The sequence below is a fragment of the Phoenix dactylifera genome, chromosome 9 (genome assembly GCF_009389715.1).
Source record: "Phoenix dactylifera cultivar Barhee BC4 chromosome 9, palm_55x_up_171113_PBpolish2nd_filt_p, whole genome shotgun sequence".
In the NCBI taxonomy this organism is placed as follows: domain Eukaryota; kingdom Viridiplantae; phylum Streptophyta; class Magnoliopsida; order Arecales; family Arecaceae; genus Phoenix; species Phoenix dactylifera.
Window position 1 is genome coordinate 21200041 of NC_052400.1, and position 20870 is coordinate 21220910.

At 41.3% G+C, this 20870-nt stretch overlaps 2 protein-coding genes across 5 annotated transcripts; one reads left to right on the top strand and one right to left on the bottom strand.

The window, feature by feature from the left end:
* Nucleotides 1-7186, top strand: LOC103709612 (protein TWIN LOV 1-like). 4 transcript variants are annotated; one of them, XR_003386169.2, is made up of 9 exons: nt 22-941; nt 1228-1435; nt 1528-1592; nt 4716-4795; nt 4932-4987; nt 5090-5153; nt 5502-5658; nt 6028-6192; nt 6352-7186. XR_003386169.2 is itself a non-coding variant. In XM_026805625.2 (8 exons), the coding sequence occupies exons 1-7, from the start codon at nt 302-304 to the stop codon at nt 5347-5349; spliced, it is 1230 nt and encodes a 409-aa protein (XP_026661426.1). In that variant the 5' UTR covers nt 1-301; the 3' UTR covers nt 5350-5370; nt 5502-5951. The 4 variants fall into 4 exon arrangements, 3 of the variants coding, with proteins under 3 accessions (XP_026661426.1, XP_026661425.1, XP_008793276.1); XM_026805625.2 differs by lacking the exons at nt 6028-6192; nt 6352-7186 and adding an exon at nt 5233-5370 and having other exon boundaries at nt 1-941; nt 5502-5951; XM_026805624.2 differs by lacking the exon at nt 6352-7186 and having other exon boundaries at nt 6028-6242.
* A 294-nt stretch (nt 7187-7480) lies between these two features.
* On the bottom strand, nt 7481-8985 carry LOC103709613 (probable WRKY transcription factor 51). Its single transcript, XM_008795058.4, has 3 exons — nt 8505-8985; nt 8262-8405; nt 7481-8014 (listed from the first exon to the last, which is right to left on the bottom strand). Exons 1-3 carry the CDS (start codon nt 8687-8689, stop codon nt 7828-7830), a joined length of 516 nt encoding a protein of 171 aa, XP_008793280.2. The 5' UTR covers nt 8690-8985; the 3' UTR covers nt 7481-7827.
* Between the last annotated feature and the right edge of the window lie 11885 nt (nt 8986-20870).

The window sequence follows — 20870 nt, forward strand, 5'->3', positions numbered from 1 at the left end:
TTATTTCACCGACTCCTCCCAAATTTGCAAAACGAATGGGAAAATTCGACATTCTCTCTGTACTCTTCTTTACAGCTATTTAATTGCCGCTTTTATTAAAAAAAAAAATTCGGCATAAAAAAATTGCCGAAAGCTAACAGCGTTCCCAAAGATATTTTTTTTCCCCTTCTTCCTCCCACGCTCTCTCTCCAACTAATGATCGCAAACCTTTTCCTTTTCTTGATAACCATAGTAAAAAAAGTTCTCCACCCTTCCACCGCTTTCTTCCCGTTCCTTGACATGCGGTAGAACGGCGGCGCACATGGTGGCGGTGAGGCTCCGTCCGATCGGCACCGTCGACGACCGCATACGAAGGCGGACCAAGATAGCACCACCACGACCACCGGCGGCGACGGTGGAAGAAGGCATGGGGAGCTTCCACGAGCGGATGATCGACGAGTCCCTCACGTCCCGCTACTCGGATTGGATCGTGGAGGCGTTGGACGAGCTCCCGGACAACTTCTTGATCACAGATCCGGGAATCTCCGGCCATCCGATCGTCTTCGCCAGCCGCGGGTTCCTCGCCATGTCGGGATACGCCCGGGAGGAGGTGGTGGGCCGGAACGGGAGGATCTTCCAGGGGCCCGCCACCGAGCGGCGGTCGGTGATGGAGATCCGGGAGGCGATCCGGGAGGAGCGGACGCTCCAGATTAGCTTGCTCAACTACCGGAAGGATGGGACGCCGCATTGGATCTTGTTCCACCTGTGCCCTGTCTTCGGGATGGAGGATGGGCGGGTGATCCACTTCGTCGCCGTTCAGGTGCCGATCCCGAGGCGGTCGAGATGCGCGAGGTCGGGGGCGAATGGAATGGTGTATGGGGCGTGCCGGAATGAGGTGCGTTTGGATGACGATTACGCGTGTAATCTTGCAGTGGATTCGGTTATTGATATGGATAACAAAGGTAGTTCAGTTTCTTGGCCTGAATGGATCGTCTTTGGTTTCGTTTTGGTTCTTATTGAAACATATTGATGCTGATTAGATCTTTAGTTATTGAGTAGTAATTATTACAAGACCTCTATTTAGATTTGAATGCAAAAAGATTCTTTTTTGAGAAGCAAAAAGATTAAATCATCTTGCCCCAAATATTTTTACTTGTTGATTCTATTGGATTGGATGCTAGTTCTTATTCTTGGTTAAACTGGATTTTTTTTTTTTTTAGATCCTCACTACTTGGTTGATTATTACAGCTTTGGAGGCTGAAGAGTCTCGTAAAGCGAGTGTTTGGGAGAAGGAGAAAGCATCGAATGCTGCTAACAGCATCTTATCAACACTGACTCACTATAGCAAGCTTACGGGGAGAGTGGTCTGCACGAAGAGATGCAGTTCAGCTGGCATTGCGCCTCTCAGTTCATCCCTGAATATATCTCTCGGTAGAATCAAACAGAGCTTTGTATTGTGAGTTGTTACAAATTCCTGTTTCTGTTCGTTTAAATATTCTTGAGATGTATTGCTTGCTGCATTGATACAGATTGTTTTGATTCTTGCAGGACTGATCCACATTTACCTGATATGCCCATTGTCTATGCCAATGATGAATTCCTAAGTTTAACAGGTTTTTTTTATTGCTATGCCATCTTATTTACATTAATTTGACCACTTTTAAAAAACAGTCATTTAAAATCCAAGCAAGTCTTCTATAAGATTATACGTATGCGACTGATATCACCCTAGGTCATTCAGATACATCCTGTATCATCTTTATGCTTATTAAATAGGTTCCATTCAATAATTTCTACATTATTACGAGCACATGATTTTATGTTTATACTCATACTGGATCCATCACTATTATATATATATATATATATATATATATATATATATATAGAGAGAGAGAGAGAGAGAGAGAGAGAGAGAGAGACTTGATTACGCTCGAGGGGATCTCCACTCAAATTCAGTCAGGTCTAGATTGGATGATAGAAATCCCACATCGATAATCCGAGCCATTGGATGTGATCTATTATCTCCAAAATATTTATACACAAAAGATTATGGGATTTGGTTATCCCTAGTTTATGCATCAAGTAGTAAAAAAAACATGTATCGTTTCATGTTATTTAATTTGTTTAATTTTTTGATCATTTGATGCATCAAGCATGTGTTTAGTTCCACATCGAGTGTGCATTGGGTAGGTCTTGGATACTTGGAGCTAGATTAAGGACTTTAATAAATGATCTTTCAGCTAGCTCTTTTTAGGTGAGATCTTGAGTTGTTACAAATAGTATTAGAGCCAATCCATACTATAGCCATTTAGCTAGGGGATGCTACAGCACAAGCTTTTTGAGGGCCGATCATAAGTTAATCGTGGTATTTATGATTGAACGTAAGAACATTAAAGTTTAAATTGGGAGAGGATGTGAGGACTTGCGTGGGCATGTGTTTAGTCTCGCTTGTGTGTGTGAATTGGGGAGGTCTTTGGTATTTAAGCAGATTGAGGGGCCTCAATTAATAACGTTCTAGCTAGCTTTTTTTGGATGAGATACTGGATCGTTACATGTATAGCTTCACAAGATATCATGTAACTAGCGTTGTGAATCATACTATATAGATGTGAAAAGGGTAGCAGAATAAACATACAAATCAAGCTAGCTTCATGAGAGTAAGTCTAGTGGTTTAGGCAAGGTATGCTGAACCAGTACCAAAAGTCATACTGGTCGGCGACTGGACCGGTTCAGCGTGTTCGGTATCGTTTCGGTACTGGGCCCGTACCGGGAGTGCCCAACCGGAGCCTGAAAAGGAGAAGAGAAACAACGAGCGGGGGAGGGAGGGAGGAGAGGTCGCGACCCCTGTTTTGAAAGAAATAGGGGTCGCTGCAGCGGCCTCGGCCTCCGCCGCGACGGCTGCTTCTCTCTCTCCCCCCCGCTCTCTTACTGTTTCTCCTTTTCTTCCTCGGCTTCGGCGTGTACTGGTTTTCACGGCGGAACCATATCGGTAAGCCACCGAACCGGTTCGGTACGGGCTGCTTCAGTATACCATGGGTTTAGGTATATATTTTAGGCAATCATTTATTAAGAAAATTCATATTAATGATAGACTCAAAAGAAAGAACTTACGACGAAGAGCTAACAAACTGTCTACATTGACAATGTTTAAGAAAAGGGAGGAGCGCTACTGAGATGGTAGAAGTTTACAAGAAAAGGGAGTTCCTAGTGACATTATTTTTTGCACCTTGGATCAAGTATAATCCTCTACCTTTTTTAAACTTGTTAGAGATGCATTGATTGGCTTTAATTGGCTATATCCACAAACATGCAGCCCATGACTTGCATTTGATTTAGTACTAATAGATAAGCCTAGGGAAGGGATCAATGCTTATATTCAAAGTATTGAAGGAAGTCTGGATCATAAAGTTTGAAAATTTAATAGGCCAAAACTATTAATTGTTACTGAGTGGAAGCATTGGATTAGTTGAGGATGTAACTAAAACACGGAAAACAGATTACTAAATTTAATCACCTTTACTTCACTGAATCTAATTCTACAGTATGATGAAGAGATGGATGAAGTTATCTTTAATACTATCAGGGCATGTGAATGATGTAGACATAATCCAAGAAAGTATTACATGATTGTCAAATGCAATAAGATCTGCCTTCTTTGAGGATCAGCTTGTTGGTTTGCGAGGTAGATATGTACAATTCAAAGTTAGATAATGAGCATATTGAGGTGGATTTGCGGTGGAACTACGAGTTATGGAATTAACCCATCAAAACAAAGTGAGGAAGATTTGCCTCTGATGGTTTGAATATGCAATGCATGGTTCTATGGCCATAGACAACATTGTTCAGGCAAGGGTTCCATAAACTGTTTTGATGGATAGTAGTAAGAAACAATTTGAAGGCACTGTTTGTTCCAGATGACTTGATCATGGTTAAGTTCTTGTGGACTAGAATTTATACACCACCCCAATCAGAAACTGTTTGCTGTTTATGTCAGCAGGTGAACTAAGTTGAAGTCAGTGCTGGGGCCCCCAGCTTAGTTGTTTGCATAAAAGAAGGAAGGTAGTCGAATCCAAGAGAATTGCTTTTGCGGTCAAGAATCGACATTTAAATTCTGTTTGGAAGCAGAAGGAAACCGACCAAATACTGTGCTGTGTCATGAATATTTTGTAGGTTGGGTGATATTAGCCTGTAGGGAGATGGACGTTTGGTTCTGTATTGTTCAAGAGCAGTTAACAATCAAGGGTTTTATTCACATAGATGGCAATATCATGAATATTTTGTAGGTTGGGTGATCTTGGCCTGTAGGGAGATGGACGTTTGGTTATGTATTGTTCAAGAGCAGTTAACAATCAAGGGTTTTATTCACATAGATGGCAATGATTATTGATTCAAACAGATTAATTACTGTTGGTGAGATAGCAGATTGTTGGGGAATTGGAACATATACTCTGCGGGTGGGTCGGACCCCATCCATGAAATCAAAAGGTGAAGGATCTAAAGGTGAATCTTCTTGAGCATTACCCACATCGTTAGAACTTAACTGCATTTGTTTTTCCAATTTTTTTATATTACTTTTACCTAATGAATATCATCGGCATGCGATTATCAACTTTTGCAATCAAACCTTTTACTCATATATTTGGAATGCCACCGTAAAATGAATGCTGTGCAGTGCCTTATTGCCGAGTTGCAACAACATTCTTTAACCAAAGTAATTAAATTTTCTCTTCTAGGTTACTCTAGACATGAAGTCTTGGGACGTAACTGTAGATTCCTAAATGGACCTGGAACAGATGCTGGAGTTTTACATCAGGTGGGTACTAAATAATCATCAAACCTATGCTTGACCTGCCTTAAAACTTCATTACGTATTCAACTGTGGAATGATGCTCTCTCTTTGTTGTGATCACCGTAATGGAATTTCTGATGCATTTTGTTTGGCTTTGTAGATAAAGGACTGCATTCTAGCAGAGCAAGCTTGTTCAGTGCGTCTTTTGAATTATAGGTGTGCATTGGTCTCTTCATGAAACAAGCTTTAGAGGATTTCTGGTCATGTGTTTAAGAGAACTGTTGTTCATGCTACTTCCACTCATTTTAAAAAATTCAGGAAAGATGGAAGCTCATTCTGGAACCGTCTTCACATATCACCTGTACGGAATGCATCTGGCAAGGTTTGGTTATAAACCCATATTCTTGTTTGTGTCCATTAGTTGATTATGAAGTTACCATTTTTTGCACACTTTTAATTAGAAAAGGAAACCAGAGACCTCTAGTCCATATGCTATGCATTTCCAATACAGAGGGGCTCAACTGAGAAATGTCACATCACATAAATTCATATTTTCGGGTCAGCTACCTGCCGTCTAGATCGGTCAGCGTATCTGCAAGGTTTCTGTTAATAAGAATAACCTCCTTACTGTGAAAATGCTTTGTTGTGATTAACTTGATTTAACAATGAACCATTAGGGTATAAGAAAAAGAAAGAACTGCCTCTCAAATGCTGTATGTTGTCTTTGCAGATTGCATTCTATGTTGGGGTTCAGATGGATGAGAATTCCAAGTGCGATGAGCATGGACTTAGCCCAGAGATGAGGCAGCTTGGTGCGGTGGGACAAGTTAAGGTTGCAGTAAGGAGCTTTTCTTCGCGTGCTGGCCCTTCGAGGCCATCATCATAGGGTACTTCAGTTTTCGCAATAGCATACTGGCTACTTTTATTAGCTGTGTAATTAGTTTTGTTAATATCTCTCTTCTTTTTGGGGGGGAGACAACAAAGAGATGCTAGCGAGTCCTCATTTTGCTCTCAGAGCAGCTGTAATCTATTGCGTCAAAGACCTGTTTCAATGCGAAGTTGAAAGCCAACCATTCTCAAATTCAATATATGAGCACCAGGCTGTAGGCCTAGCGGAGATAAAAGATACGTGAATTAGAGCTGAAAATTTGAAATAAAGAATGAAATGCTCTGGGTCCCATAATTGTTTCGGATGAGCTTTGGGTCTTATTTTTTATGGTTTCTATTTGACTCGTCTGCTTCACTGAATGGAATAGGTTCTGCCCCTTCTGGCATGACCAAACTGGCGAGCCCGACGAGTTTAATACAATGGACCGGTTTGAGTTGACGTGCCGCAAGGCGAGCCTAAGCTTGATGCTCCTGTTAGGTCAGCGACCAAACCAGAAATGTGACTGCTGACAGGGGGACTTTCATGGAACAGGGTAAACAGACTTCAAAATGTTTCTAATAAATAATTAAAGGTCTATTTGAATATTTCTGCAGTTGGTCCAGTTGGCTCTCATCTTTTAAAAGTTTATCGAAGTTTCTATGTAGATTTAACTTGGGGGCCTGTTGGTCTATGGCTTCTTTTCTTCCTACAGAATTGGGGTTGAAGAATATTGGGTTGATACGGACCATGCTCAAATAAACTTTCCAGTTTATGAATCGAGCAGGAAATTCAATCTAAATTTTGCTGGAGTATCCAGACCGGCTCTAAATATCTTTTGTAATGGGTAACTACTGCTTGAAGGAATTCTACTAGGGAAAGGATTCAAAAAGACCTGAACACTTTGACAGGATCAAAAAAAAATTAGCCGTTTGATTACAGAAAGGAAGGTTCCCTCAATTCAGAATAAATCTTCATTTTGGCCTGTGTTGAGGTGCAAGGAGATTTCAAGTTGGTGCTCTTTAGCGGCGGTTTGTAATAAGATTCTTTTGAGGGTTCTTGATGAGATACAACCAAGACCACTTACATAGTAAAATAACATTAGGATGTTGGTAATCTGCACCGAAATGTTATGGCTTTGGCTTTGTTTTTTTTTTTTTCTTTCTTTAGTTTTGGCGGAAATGTTACGGATTTATTCAGGCTGCAAACTACGCCTGCGGGTATCAGGAGTTTTCTAGCAGATTCGTTTTTTAAATTTCCTCATTTTGACATTGCCAAGTTCTGCTCGAATGGGTCCAGTGGGTTTTATGGTAACTTCACATGGTCTAGTTTGGTTACTTATCACTGGCTATCATCATTGTAGAAGGATGGTGATGTCAACATCGGAGCGAGATATCCTGTAATCGAAGGCTGACAAAAAGTCAAAGGCTGAACATAGCGTTCCATGTCACTGGAAAGAAACCAAACTAGGCTGAGATACCGTGCTGTTAAGTTCATCATGAAAACGATTTGGCATCTAAATCAATCGCCACCGGAAAAAAAAAAAAAAAGACGATTGTGGATCACAAAGGCTGAACATTGCGTTTCATGTCACTGGAACGAATCTGGCTTCTGCATCGGTGTGGTACTCTGCAAGGGTGGAAGAGAAGGACCAAGGGATGCGTCAGCCTTCCGGTATCCCCTCCTGCCTTTCATTTGGATATCTGGTACTTTATACCGTGCATCGATCTGGTTCATGACGGAATATATTAGTCGGAACTTCGCCAAATATCCATGAAATATATATATATATATTAAATTTTTCTTTATTATCCTTTTTTTTTCCCGTTTTCTGTTGTTGCAAATGGAGGACGGAACCTTTCCCAGATTTATTAAGAAAGATTAAAAAAAAAAAAAACAAAGTTGAAGAAGGAAGAAGCGATGAAATAGAAGACTAATGGATTACAAAAGAGCCCGATCTGCTCAGTAATGGCTTAATTTGGTGTCCCGTCTTCCTCTTCTGAGAACATAGATTAGCTGAATACTGAAAATTAGATAAGATTTTAAAGTCTTCTCTTGTAGAAGCACACTCGAGTTTCTTTCCCACTGTACTTGCCAACTAAAACAAGTCGATCCCAAGCTCTTCGGAAGGAGTCGGATTTCTTATCACCTTCGCCTCAGGAATGGCCACCATAACAAATAGCGGGCTATATCAAAAGCCACCGGCGACAAGAGACCCACCACCGGAGTCGCACCCATCAGGCGCGAGATACATAACGCCTGGGCTGGTGTGGTTGTGCACCCCTTCGTACGTGGTTATCACGTAGCTGGGGTCTTCTCCGTCTCTCTCCACTCTCTTCTTCACCCCGCACCCCTCCGTTGAGCAGCGATAGTAGTTCCTGCTTTCATGTCATCCATTCACACGGATGGTGTCAGCTTTAGCCGCGTTAGAGAAAAGAGCATCATCAACTCATGATGTCAGCTTTTAGAGTTCTACATCTTAATTATTATTTGTGGACTCACGGGCATACTAGTTTCTGAAATTATCTTCTTTTCTAACTAAACCCGCAAGATAATACTGATGAATACGAGCATAAAGATTGCACAAGCCATATATCACTTGTTTCCAGAACAATCAAATCATACCTTGGGTTCGGACTGTTCTTCACTGATTTCTTCCCGTATTTTCTCCACTTGAAACCGTCATCGAGGATGTCGATCTCAGACTTTGTTCTGAATGCAACCCTGAACACTCCCTCCTTCCTTGTCTGCATCCCACTCCCGTATATTCTAATCATCAAATAAAATCAAAACCAGTAAAAAATTTATAGCACACATAACAAAAACAGCGTATATACTTTGGAGCTAAAACAAACTCAAAACACCTGCCTGCTGCTGCTATCTCTCGCCATCAGAGGAACTGCTCTTCCTTCTAGTTGCCAAGCTACGGAGGCCTCGTCGAACAATGTGCAGTCCGAGGCATTCAATGCCATGGGACGGCCAGAGTGGCGACCCAAAGCCAAGCTCATGGCCATGGCCAAATCATTGCTCCTCTGGGAGTGGAAGTAGGCCATATCGATCGACCCTTGCGATAATAATATCACTTTATACGTTCACCATATATTTATACATAGCCGTAACACAAGTATGAACTTCGGAAGTAAAGCAATATTCCCTTCTCCTGCGAGGGTTTCTACTGACCTTCCCTCGTTCCCATCTAACCTTCCAGGCTACTGCAGTCCGCCAAAACCTTTCAACATCACGAGGTCTATGATTTGATTTGAAGCTAGAGTTCGGAGATGCTAAGACGCTTCTTCAAGCCGCCTGATCCGGGTAAGGTGGCTGCGGCAGCATCGGAGCAGTACCAGGCTGCTATCTTTCAGATAAAATGACACTAAGTACGTCGGCTACACGTGTTTGGCGTGATTTAAAGGAGAATGGTAAGACATAACGGTCGACTTGCGCTGCAACACTTGTACACTAAAAAAGTCACCACATGATACTACCCTTCTTTTCTTACCGTTGAAGCACGTGGAATTAGGTTTATTCCATCAAATATCCAACATAGGAAAAATCTACTGGAGATGTTTCAACTTTCAACAATATGTGTACTTCTTGCAGCAAATACATTCTTTATCACACAATTGTTATCTCTTCTATCATTCAGCTTGTGAAAATTGGACAGAAGTCGCATCTAATTCTTGCCTCTTCACACCTGGTACACATGCATATACTTTACTTATTGATATCTTGAAGTGACCGCAAAATTAATGTTCATAAAAGATAATAATAGATTGACAATTTTGATTTCAATCAAAACACTTTAATAATGCGCTCCGACATTATACCGCCTGTTAGTTAATATGGATGTTTGTATGGGAGAAAAGCAGTGCTTCCAATTCAAATAATCTTTCAAGATGGTTAAAATGAACCTTGGAGTTGGCTAGTAGAAATATATAGTAGGGCTCTGGCAAATCAGTAAGTAGTCACTAAATAGTGCACATGTACAGGTAAATATCTTTTAAAAATGTTTTCCCCCTTATTGGAGGGAATGCCTCAGAAGCGTTTGTATATACTCTGTTATAGCTTCTCTTGAAAGAAGATCCTCAAAAGAAATCTTTGTAATACTACAATTGTTAAACCTTTCACCGGCTCTCTGAATGTAAATATCTATTCCTCCATCTTATCAGAGACCATGCAGCATCAACCTAGCAGTAAATAATTAAGAACAGGGAAATCCTATGACAATGCTACTTGCCTCGCATCTAAAACACCCTTGCAGAAGATACGAGGACAACCTTGTTTATGGGAATGTTGAATGCATCCAATTCATTTCTGGATATGTGTTTACACATGCTTGTAAAAATAAATATAACTTATAGATTCACAAACAGGGTTTAATACCATGTAAGTCAATGATGCAGAAACCTGGCAGATGATGAGAGCAGGAATGGACACAGTAATTGAAGCGAAATTAGATTTTCAAGCTTGCTCAAAATGTTAGCGAGATTTCAAATGGAAAAAAATAATGAGAAATCGTTCATTTTCCTTCTACTTATGGAGTATATGCTTTGATAAAAATTTAAACTAAAACATGCCGCCGAGAGGAGGCAATGGATTTAGCTTTAGTTACATTGCTTTGCCTTCCTTTGTGTATAGGATCACTCTCGTCTGAACTACAGAAAGATGCTCATATAAGGCGGGCATCCAAGAAAAAAATAAGGGGCGGGCTTCATATTTTGCCACATTTCTACTAGAGCTCATCTTAAAGAAGAAATCCAAAAGTTAGAGACTCCTCCTACTAATAGAGTCATCAGTCTTATAATTAAATAAATATTCAAAGAAGAAAAGAAAATCGCTCATTTGTATCCTTTTTCTTCCTCGTCAAACCTTAATTACCATCGGTCTTTTTTCCCACATCAAGCCGTCTTTTTTTGCCTGTAAGATCTTTCTTCTCCTTTTCGACTCTCTTTCTCCTCCTCCAAATTTCGATTTCTTTTCCAAGATCTTTATACCAAAAAATTTATAAGATCTAAGGAGTGATATGTATGTAGTTTCTTGAGCTAGACAAAATTAGGAAACACCATGCTCTAGAAATTGTGCATCGATTTTTCTATAGATGACTATTTTATTTGGTGTGCATTACTTAGCTATATAGTGTACACTGAAAAAAAGCATATTCTAAAAATTATGTATCAATTTATCCGAAGGTGTATATTAGATATAATTGCTTGGTATATTTCAAAAAAGCTTGTAGTATATATTAGGAAAGCAACGAATATGTATCATCTGATCATGTAGTATGTACTAGTGAACATGATATTATAGAAACTATGTATCAATTTTTTTGGAGGTGTGTATTGGGTTACTGCATGACTAATTTATTAAGTGTGCATCATTTGACCATGTACTGTGTACTAATGAACATCATATTCTGAAAACTGTATATCGATTTACTTTAAAGTGTGTATTGATTTATTAGGCCACTAATTTGCTTAGTGTATATCACCGACCATATAATGCGTATCAGTAAAAAAGCATATTCTAGAAACGAGAAAGATAGAGGATGCCGTGCCGTGCGTAATTTTTTTTTCTTGATTTTTTTTTAAAAAAAGTAAAAGACCGACGACTTCATTAGTAAGTTGTCTGATTTTTCGGATATCTTTTTTAAGATGGGCATTAAGTGGTAAAATAGGAAGCACGCTCCATATTTTCTCTACAATATGATTTTTGTTCATGGACTCTCACGCTCTCAGTGGTCCCAGATGGCCAAAAGCCATCAGTCTCGGACGACCTACTGCTCACTATCTCTTGTTAATCGACACGGCACGGAATAGCGAACGCTTTGTTCCATTTGCTTAAAAGCAAGGATTGCGACGACTACTTTTACTCTCACAAATATTTACCATCTCCTCTCTTGACAAAAATAGAAAACATTTATTTATAAATCAAGGCCACACTCGATTAGCTTCTGGCTTGAGAGGTAAACGAGGAGAGCATGGAGATAATTCAGGTCTTGGTGCAGCCAATTATCTAATTATGACGCGTCTTGTGCATAATCCAAAGCTCATTGTCTTTTTTTTTCTGTTATAGAAATAAAGAAGGGGTTATTAACCCAGTTCATATGCACTGATCACTCTCTGCTGGCCTAGAAGGGTAAGCTATAAGGACGTAACGTATGCAACGGATCTTGCACAGTCTCGATTTGAGGTTATTAAAATGTCAGATTTTGAAGGTTGGACAGAAGATCAAGAAGAGATTTTGATTCGTCATTAACATCCAAAATGATGTATTAATTGGTTTTGAGGCAGCCAAAAGTAATTGATCCACTGACACTAGCTATTTCACTGGTGTGGCTAAGGCAGTGGAGTTGGGCATTCTCTGCAGTACATCAATAGGATATTCTTCCATATAAATAAATTATGTATGCATGTATGTATATATATACACACACACATACATACATATACACACATATATATATATATATATATATACAAACACACATACATATAGATAGATATACGCGTGCGTGTGTATATGCATATATACATATCCCTTGTAGAGGTCGGAGTGCAGCTTGGACGACCTTGAGGTTGTTTGAAGACGAGTTAAGCAGGCTAACTGAGGTGCAGGGAATGGATCTCCTCCGGACGTGGCTTGCAAAAAGTTCGTCTGCCGGAAAGTTTCTGGTGGGAGACCCTCTGATGCCTAAGTCAGAATAATGAGGCAACAATGTAGAAGGAAGAGAATTTTAGCAGAATGTAGTCACTGTAAGTAAGATTGCATGCGTACCTGAGGTTTTTTAGGTTGCTCCTTTATATAGGAGAATTGATTTTGTCGTTACCTGACCTAACATGCAATAACGGCCAGGTAACAGTAGGTAGTACGGGCGGACGTAGGTACCAGTCCGTGTGGGCGGCGGGCAACGCTGGTGGGGTGCAGGCCATGGCGCCGCCATGACGCTGTCAGTTCTTGTTGACACGTGCTAATGACTGATTGTTCCTTGGCTGATTGGCTCCTTGGTCTGCTGCTCGGCTAGGGCAAGGATTGCTTTCTTCGGCTTACATCCGATGTAAAAGGGGCAGGTCAGGCCTGAGATCGAGGTATCCAATATTTTTCCAACAGTATATGTGTATGCATATATGTATATATCTATATATGTACGTATATATATATACATCGACATACACACACATAAGGTTTTAGCTTTTCAAATCATTAACAAAAGTATAAAATAATCTAGCAAAACAGCAATATTGTATAACTAAAATGAGACGGTGCATTTGCCAATTTCTTGAGAGCAAGCCTGGACACAACAGTAGAATTTCTTCATTGTATATTAGATTTTACAGATTCGAAATACGAAAACAATCGCACTATATTAAACAAGGCACTTTTCCTAGATCTCCTAAATACAGGAGCCTTGCGTTATTGGCAATTTGCCGTCATAAAGTTGCATGATGTCAACTTAAATGCAGCAATATAAATTATTATATCTACATGCATTATCAAATCAAAATGGAGCAATAAGTGAGGTTGAAATTATTATATCCGCATGCCTTTTTGTTCAAAATTTCTTGTGGTTATCTTGTATGACAATAGCCACACCCGAATGAGTCATGGAAGAGACATGGCAAGTGACGAGAGTCACATATTTTTGATTCGCATTGAGGGTTGCTTTCTTAATTGGACACGATGATACGCACCTAGCCAGCTATTGCCAGTAGAGTTATCGAATCGCAGTGTCGGCAACGTGACAGCCTAAGTTGGACGGATTGAAGGAGAAAACAAAACAGAGTACGAACCTCTTGCACGTCATTGATGCATGGGATGCAGGGTAGATCTAATGTCATGGATGTGATGCATTTGCCACGCAAATCAGCTCGACCGGTGGAGCGTTTGGTTGATACTGTTTAAAATGATTACAAGGTCCAAACAAACTTTGGACTTATCTCCGAAAGCATTCATGACGTGGTTGGCTGCTGCGTACTACTAGCAAGTAGGACAATTGCATTTTAGTTTTGGCAACCTAAAATATTGGAGCGGCCGACTGGATGGCGGCATATGTAGCGAGCCACTCAGAAGACATCTCATAAACTGAGGAGGGTGAGATGCCTGGAGCACTTTGGAACCTTTTGTTTTCTGATTTGATTGGGTGTATTCGTATCCGTGATGTATGAAATGCCCATTTCAGCAAAAAAAAAAAAAAAAAACCCTAAAATGTTGTCATCGATTTCGGTTAGTATTGATATTATAATAAATTCAGTCTTTATCTTCTCTATTACTTGATAAATATTAATTGATGTAGTATTAATGTATTGATGGTAATTTTATTTTTTCAATATATTATTGGCCGATGATCCCACAGTTTTTCTTAAAAAATTAAAGTTTTTAACCTTATCAATGCAAAGAAGACGTTCCAAATTGATTATTCTCATCTGTTGTAATCTTATTGAGAAGTTGATACTTAGATATGTAATATTTGAAAAAGTTGTTTTTTACTTATTTGATTGGCCAAAGAAAAGTGACATATTTTAGAGTGATTTTTATTTGGTTGAGCATCTATTTTCTTAGAAAAAATGTGTAAAATACATATTATGTCCTTAATTAAGGAAAATACTTTATTCCATTCTATCTAAAAGTTTAAATGCATATTTGAAAAAAAATTTATCCTAGTTTCCAACAAGTGGAAGTTGAAATTTTTCATATTTCATATGAATTTTTTTTGATGAAATATGGGAATCTTGTTTTAAGAAGAAAGTTATTTTTTTATCTCTTTTCTTCGAAAATTTCAACCAAACATGAGATATGATGGAGAAAATACTGGATACCTGAACCTCGGACCAGACTGACCTCGATAAACTTAGTACAAATTGAACTTCGGCCCTAGCCGAGGAGCCAACCAACTGAGATAAGCAACTTCGTCTCTGACCGAGGAGCCAATCAACCGTGCCGACAAGGACTTACAGTCGTGGCAATCGATAGTCATAACAACAACTGACAATTATGACAGCTCTGCATTCGGCGCGCAGTTAGTGCCATATGGCACCCACGCCATAGCTATACTACCAGCTGCTGCCTGACGACTGGTGCACATCACGCCGGCCTAGGTAAATGACAAAATGGACTCCTCTATATAAAGGTATGATCCGGAGGACCTCAGGTACACAATGCGATGTCATGCAATATTATTCATAAAGAACTATACTATACTATATCCGGAGGACCTTGGTTTCTGCCAACCTCAGAGTCAGCCAAGCAGTGCTCCGACCTCGGTCCAGGTTCATCTTTTTGCAAAAGATTGGTGCTTGAGGAATGGTCCACCCCCCAGCTACATCAATACCAATCGAAGGGAGAAACCACCAATATGAGATCACGAGGAGCCCACGGTGCATCACATGTTTTGCAACGCCCTGCTTTGACCTCTCGAGGGTTATTGTAGAGCCTAAAACCTACTCCATTGGAACAACCCGCCGCACCTGTGGGCAATAAGTAGTTCAACTTGCTCATTCAATAGGTGCAGGCGTTGACTACGGCGGTCCAGGGCCTGTAGCAGGTAGCGGCATGATCAAAATCGATCCTATCGGAATTCGATCAGCTAAGCCACCACTCTCAGTTGCGAGTGCACTGCATGTGCTTGGCCAACTACTGCTTTCGAGGCCAAGTCTCGCCAGAGTCGACGTACTCAGCAGAGCAGTTCTGGTCGGGATGCATGGAAATAACACTCTCCTAGCCCTCATTTTGAAAATGACTCAGCTTCGAGCCACTCGCATCCTTGCCGCGCGGAGCCTCCGCCCCATGGGGACCCTGACCTCAATAGGAGAATCGAGGAGACGGGCCGATAGATTCAGGCCCTTATGGGACAAGCTCCAATGGAAAACAACGACCTTAACTTCTTCTCGAAGCCTCCGTTCACCAAGCATATCATGGAGGAACCGATCTCATCTCAGTTCAAGATGCCTCAAGTAGAGTCGTATGATGGCACCTCAGATCCTCTAGATCACCTGAAGAGTTTCAAGGCTCCCATGATACTGCACAGAGCCCCCAATGTCGTCCTTTCCAAGGCCTTTCCCGCAACCGCAAGGCGGCTTGGTTCTAGTTCTTAGGAGTTCAACCCAGATCTGTTCGTTCTTTCGAGTAGCTCGTCCGCCTTTTCACAGCACACTTCGTCTCCAATTGAAAATGGTGCCACGATTCGGACACGTTGCTCGACATCAAGCAAAAGAAGAAAGAGTTCCTTAGGGACTATATCAGTCGCTTCAATGTGGCGACACTAGAAGTCTGCGACCTAGATTAGTCGATCACAATGTTGGCAATGAAGAGCAGTTTACGGCCGTTGCATTTTTTCTTCTCTTTAGAGAAGCGCTTCTCCATCAACTTCACCGAAATGTTGGCGTAAGCAGACAAGTATGCCAATGCGGATAAAGCCATGGCCTCCCATTATGAGTCTGCGGGCGAGAGACCTCCTCGAGGAGCTAAGAGGGGGCACGAGGAACAAAAAGAGCTGAGGAGTATTTTACCTTGATGCTGAGAAGTATTTTACCTCGATGTCGAGGAATATTTCACCTCGATGTCGAGGAGTACACACCTCTCACCGACCTGAGGACCTAGATCTTTGTGGAGATCAAAGGCTGAGGCTACCTACACCCTCCGCATCAGAGGAAGGCCCCGATGTTCAAGAGGGACAAGAAGAAATACTGTCGCTTCCACTGGAACTACGGCCATGATACTGAGGAGTGTTTGTAGCTCAAGGACGAGATCAAGACACTCATCCAATGTAGACAGTTGGACCGATACATCCATGTTCAGCATAACCGAGAAGCGCTTGTCTCATCCTTTGACACGTCGCTCCCAGAGACGATCGACAACCATCCGATTGCCAGAGTCATCAACACTATCACTGGCGGTCCCATTGAGGTCCCAAGAACCTCGAGCAACCGAGATCCCCAAGAGGTCGAAGCTGCCTGAAAAGACAACACACAGGAGACGTCATCACCTTTTCTGATGCCGACCTGGAAGGAGTACAAACTTCTCATGACGATGTTGTAGTTATTTCTCTTATTATCGCAAAATATGATGTAAAAAAGAATACTTGTTGATAATGGAAGATGGACCGATGTATTATTTTACAATGCTTTTCAAAGAATGAGGCTGCTTGTCAAACAGCTCGAAAAGATCAACACTCCTCTAGTTGGCTTCTCGGCCCGTAAGAGTGATCAATTTGCCGATCACCGCAGGACAAGAACCCCGAAGTAACACTTTAAGGTTAGCCTTCCTCATGGTTTTAGTTCCCTCGGCCTACAATGAGGCTGCTGACATGCCGGCATAAGTTCCGAGGTGATGGTTCACATGCTCAACGTGGTTCAACCCACCGACCTGTGCGGCAGAAGAAGATGAACTTTGTTGTGGAAAGACAACAAGTAATCGACCCAGAAGTTGATAAACTCGTGGAGGTTGGCTTTGTTTGTGAGGTGAACTATCGTGATTGGCTGGCCAATGTTGTACTTGAGAAAAAAGCTAATGAAAAATGACGAGTTTGCATTGACTACACCGACTTGAATAGGCTTGCTTGAGGACAGCTTTTCTTTCCTGAAGATCGATCAGCTCGTAGATGAGACCTCGAGATATTAATTGCTAACCTTCATAGATGCGTTCTCTAAGTACAACCAGATCCAAATGGCATCTGAAAACATTGAGAAAATAGCCTTGCTCACCGACAAGGGCCTCTACTGCTATAAGGTAATGTCCTTTAGCTTAAAGAATATAGGGGCAACTTACCAACGCCTCATCACCAAAATCTTCAAGGAGCAATTCGGCCAGAATATAGAAGTGTATGTGGCTGACATGCTCGTAAAAAGTGGAGCAGCTAAGCAGCCATCGCCGACCTAGAGGAGACTTTTACAACTCTTCAAAAATATCAAATGAAGCTCAATCCGATGAAATACGCCTTTGAATTTATCTTGGAGAAATTTTTGGAGTTCATGGTCATGTAACGCGGCATTGAGGCAAACTCGGAGAAGATTCAAGCAGTGCAGGACATGCAGGCCCCAAAGACTGTTAAAAAGGTTAAATGCGTCGCTGCCTTGGCGAGGTTCGTCTCCAAATCGGTGGAGAGCTGCCTCCCGTTCTTCAAGGCCCTGAAATATCTAAAGAACTTCAAGTGAACCAAGGAGTATTAGGAGGCCTTCGACTAACTGAAAGAGTACCTCAGCTCGTCACCTCTCCTCACCAAGCCATAGGTCGGAGAAATGCTCTACTTATACGTAGCCGTTTCTCCTTCTGTTGTGAGTTCGGTTCCGGTACGAAAGGAAGAAGACTGCAAGAAATTGATCTACTATACAAGTCGGATTCTGTGCGATACCGAGACTAGATACTTCAAATTGGAGAAGACGGTCTACACCCTTATCATCTCAGCTCGGAAGCTCTAGCCATACTTCCAAGCCCATTTAATCACAGTCCTAACCGACCAGCCGATGAGACAGGTTTTGCAGAAGCCTGAAAATATAGGTCGACTGGCAAAGTGGGTGGTGGACCTTGATCTCGGAGCAAACTAACCTTGACAACCTCGGTATAGACCAAGATGATCAACTCGGGCCTTGGCCGAAGAGCCAACCAACCGAGATGAGATACCTCATCTCCGACCGAGGAGCCAATAAATACGTACTAACAAAGACTAATAGTCCTGGCAATCGGTCGTCGCGACAACGACTAGCAGTTGTGGCAGCTCTGCATTCGGTGCGCTGTCAGTGTCGTATGCCGCCTATGCCATAGCTGTACTATCGATCACTGCTTGGCGACTAGTGTACATCACGCCGACCTAGGTAAACGACAAAATAGACTCCCTGATATAAAGAGGCGATCCGGAGAACCTCAAGTATTTAATGCAATATCATGCGATATGATTGACAAAGAACTACACTCTGTGCAATCTCTCTCTTTTATACTGTTGCCTATCTATTCTGATTTAAGCATCAGAGGGCTCTCCTCCGGAAACTCTCCAGCAAGCGGATTTCTTATAGGACGCCTCCGGACGAAGCTAGCTCGAGCACACTTTAGCTACTTCGTCTAGCTCGGTTTCTGCCGATCTCAAGGTTAGCCAAGCAGTGATCCAATTCAGAATTGCAACAAGATCTTTCTCTCTTTTTTTTCCCTCTCCTCCTCCCGCCAACCAAACTAAGTCGTGAACAGAACACGAGTCACGGAAGCCCGCTTGCGTCGTCGCTTTTTGGAGAAGGTTTCTGGTAGGGGAATGACAACGAGGTTGGTATTGGCTGAGCCAATAGCAGCAAGCAGTCACCCGGCAGTTGCCTAGAAGGCCAGTTTCAAAAAGCTAATCATTACAAGATGGAATTAATCAACCAAAGACTTCTCTTAATTTTGTGCGAGGGTGTTTCTAGAGGAAGTTGCTTGGAAAATTGGAAGCAGAACAAAGGCAACTACGGTGAGGTATTTGGAAGAGGGAACAAAGAAACGGTGGGTCCCGATTCGCTGTTTCCAGTCTTTCAACTCCGATAGGCAGTTCATCGGGTGGCTCCGAAATCACGAAGGCCAAGCCCGAGTCAGTATCTTCGACGTTTGGAGCGGCCAACCACCAGAAAAAACCTAAGCGGTCCGACAGGCCTTGACTGCGCCAGTTCTTAGGTCGTACCAACAGCAGTGTGAATCCACTGCAGGCATCGTTGGACAACCGGACTAGAAGACAACTCGTCTCTTTGGTTCACTCGTCTCCGGGCCCATCCTTGAAAGCGACTCATACGTAGTGGAATTTGATACATCGAGAGGGGATCTGATTCTGGACATGTTTTGCCGTGCCATTTTTTTTTATTAAACCGGAATAGATGATTTATATATTTCTAGTATGGCTACATATGAGAGTGATTTCCTTTTTGTAACCTATAGAGTGCCACCAAAATAACTGGCCACATATGAGGCCACCCAGTTTACGGCTCCATCCCATCACTCCCAATCTTTTCTCCCATTCCAAGAATGAAGCAGGAGGTATTTCACACCCTCTCTCTCTCTCTCTCTCTCTCTCTCTCTCTCTCTCTCTCTCTCACTCTCTCAAACACACACACACACACACATATTTGTTTTTTATGTTTATATGTTTATCCCTTTGTTTAGTCTAGCCAGACTAATCCATCATGGTTTGCCTTAAATCGTAGGAGGTATTTCAAGTATTAATAGCCCCACAAACAAACATTTGGTCGACCATCATCCTAGGACTTTTTGGCTTTTCTGAAGTTCTACAAAGAACGGCAAAAAAAAAGAAAAAAACAAGGGAAGAACAAAAAAAAAAAACAAGATACAAATTATGAATACTGAAAATAACTAAATCTCATTGCTTCCATATAGAAGCATCAATTTGGGAGGCACAGTATCTCCATCCAAGTAGTCCAATATCATACTTGAACCAGCTAACTGGTCGGTAGAAAAGTCGGTTTTATTGAAAGCATGATCTACATCGTATTATTCCAGAGAGTGGAAAAAAAGTGCAGAATGCCTAACAATAAAGAATTAGCCTAGCCAGACTAATATTCCATCGTCGATCCATTGCATTAAGTCATAAAAGGCGAGTGCGGTAGGATGAGTACAAGTATTTAATAACCCCACAAACAAGCATTTGGTCAACAATCATATCTAGGTTCTAGCATCTATATATGTTTTTTAATAACGTGACAACCACATCTAAAATGATATGTGGAGGGTTTATCAAGTGATTACTAAGTCTGAAAATGTAAATCTGTTTGGAATTGGAAGTTGATTACTGAGAACCTATAGTGTGAGTATATGTAAGATTTTGATAGGCCAAAAAAGATTCATATATATTTCCGTGGTGAACTGGATGAGGTGTTAAAATCACTACTTGTCTTAAAAACTGAAGCTTATAGGATAAGGAAGATTTATTTATATATCTTATATTTTTTATGAGGCACGCAGTGACAATCTTAAATAAATAAAAATAGGATTGGAGACTAATTGTACTCAGAAAACCCTTAAATATGATGCATAATATATATAATTCCAAGTTAGGTGTCCGTATTGAACCTTTCTAGACTATGGGGCTTCGGTCAAATATCACACATTCAACTCCATGGTCATGTCCATTCTGCTCCAAGGTTAGGTGCCAATATTGAAAAGTTCTAGGCTTTGTCCAATATCACACAGCTAAGACAGCAGACCCACAGCGCCCTCCTTATCCATCAGATAGAGCACTTGGGATATCCATGAGATTAGCTCTTGGGACACCTT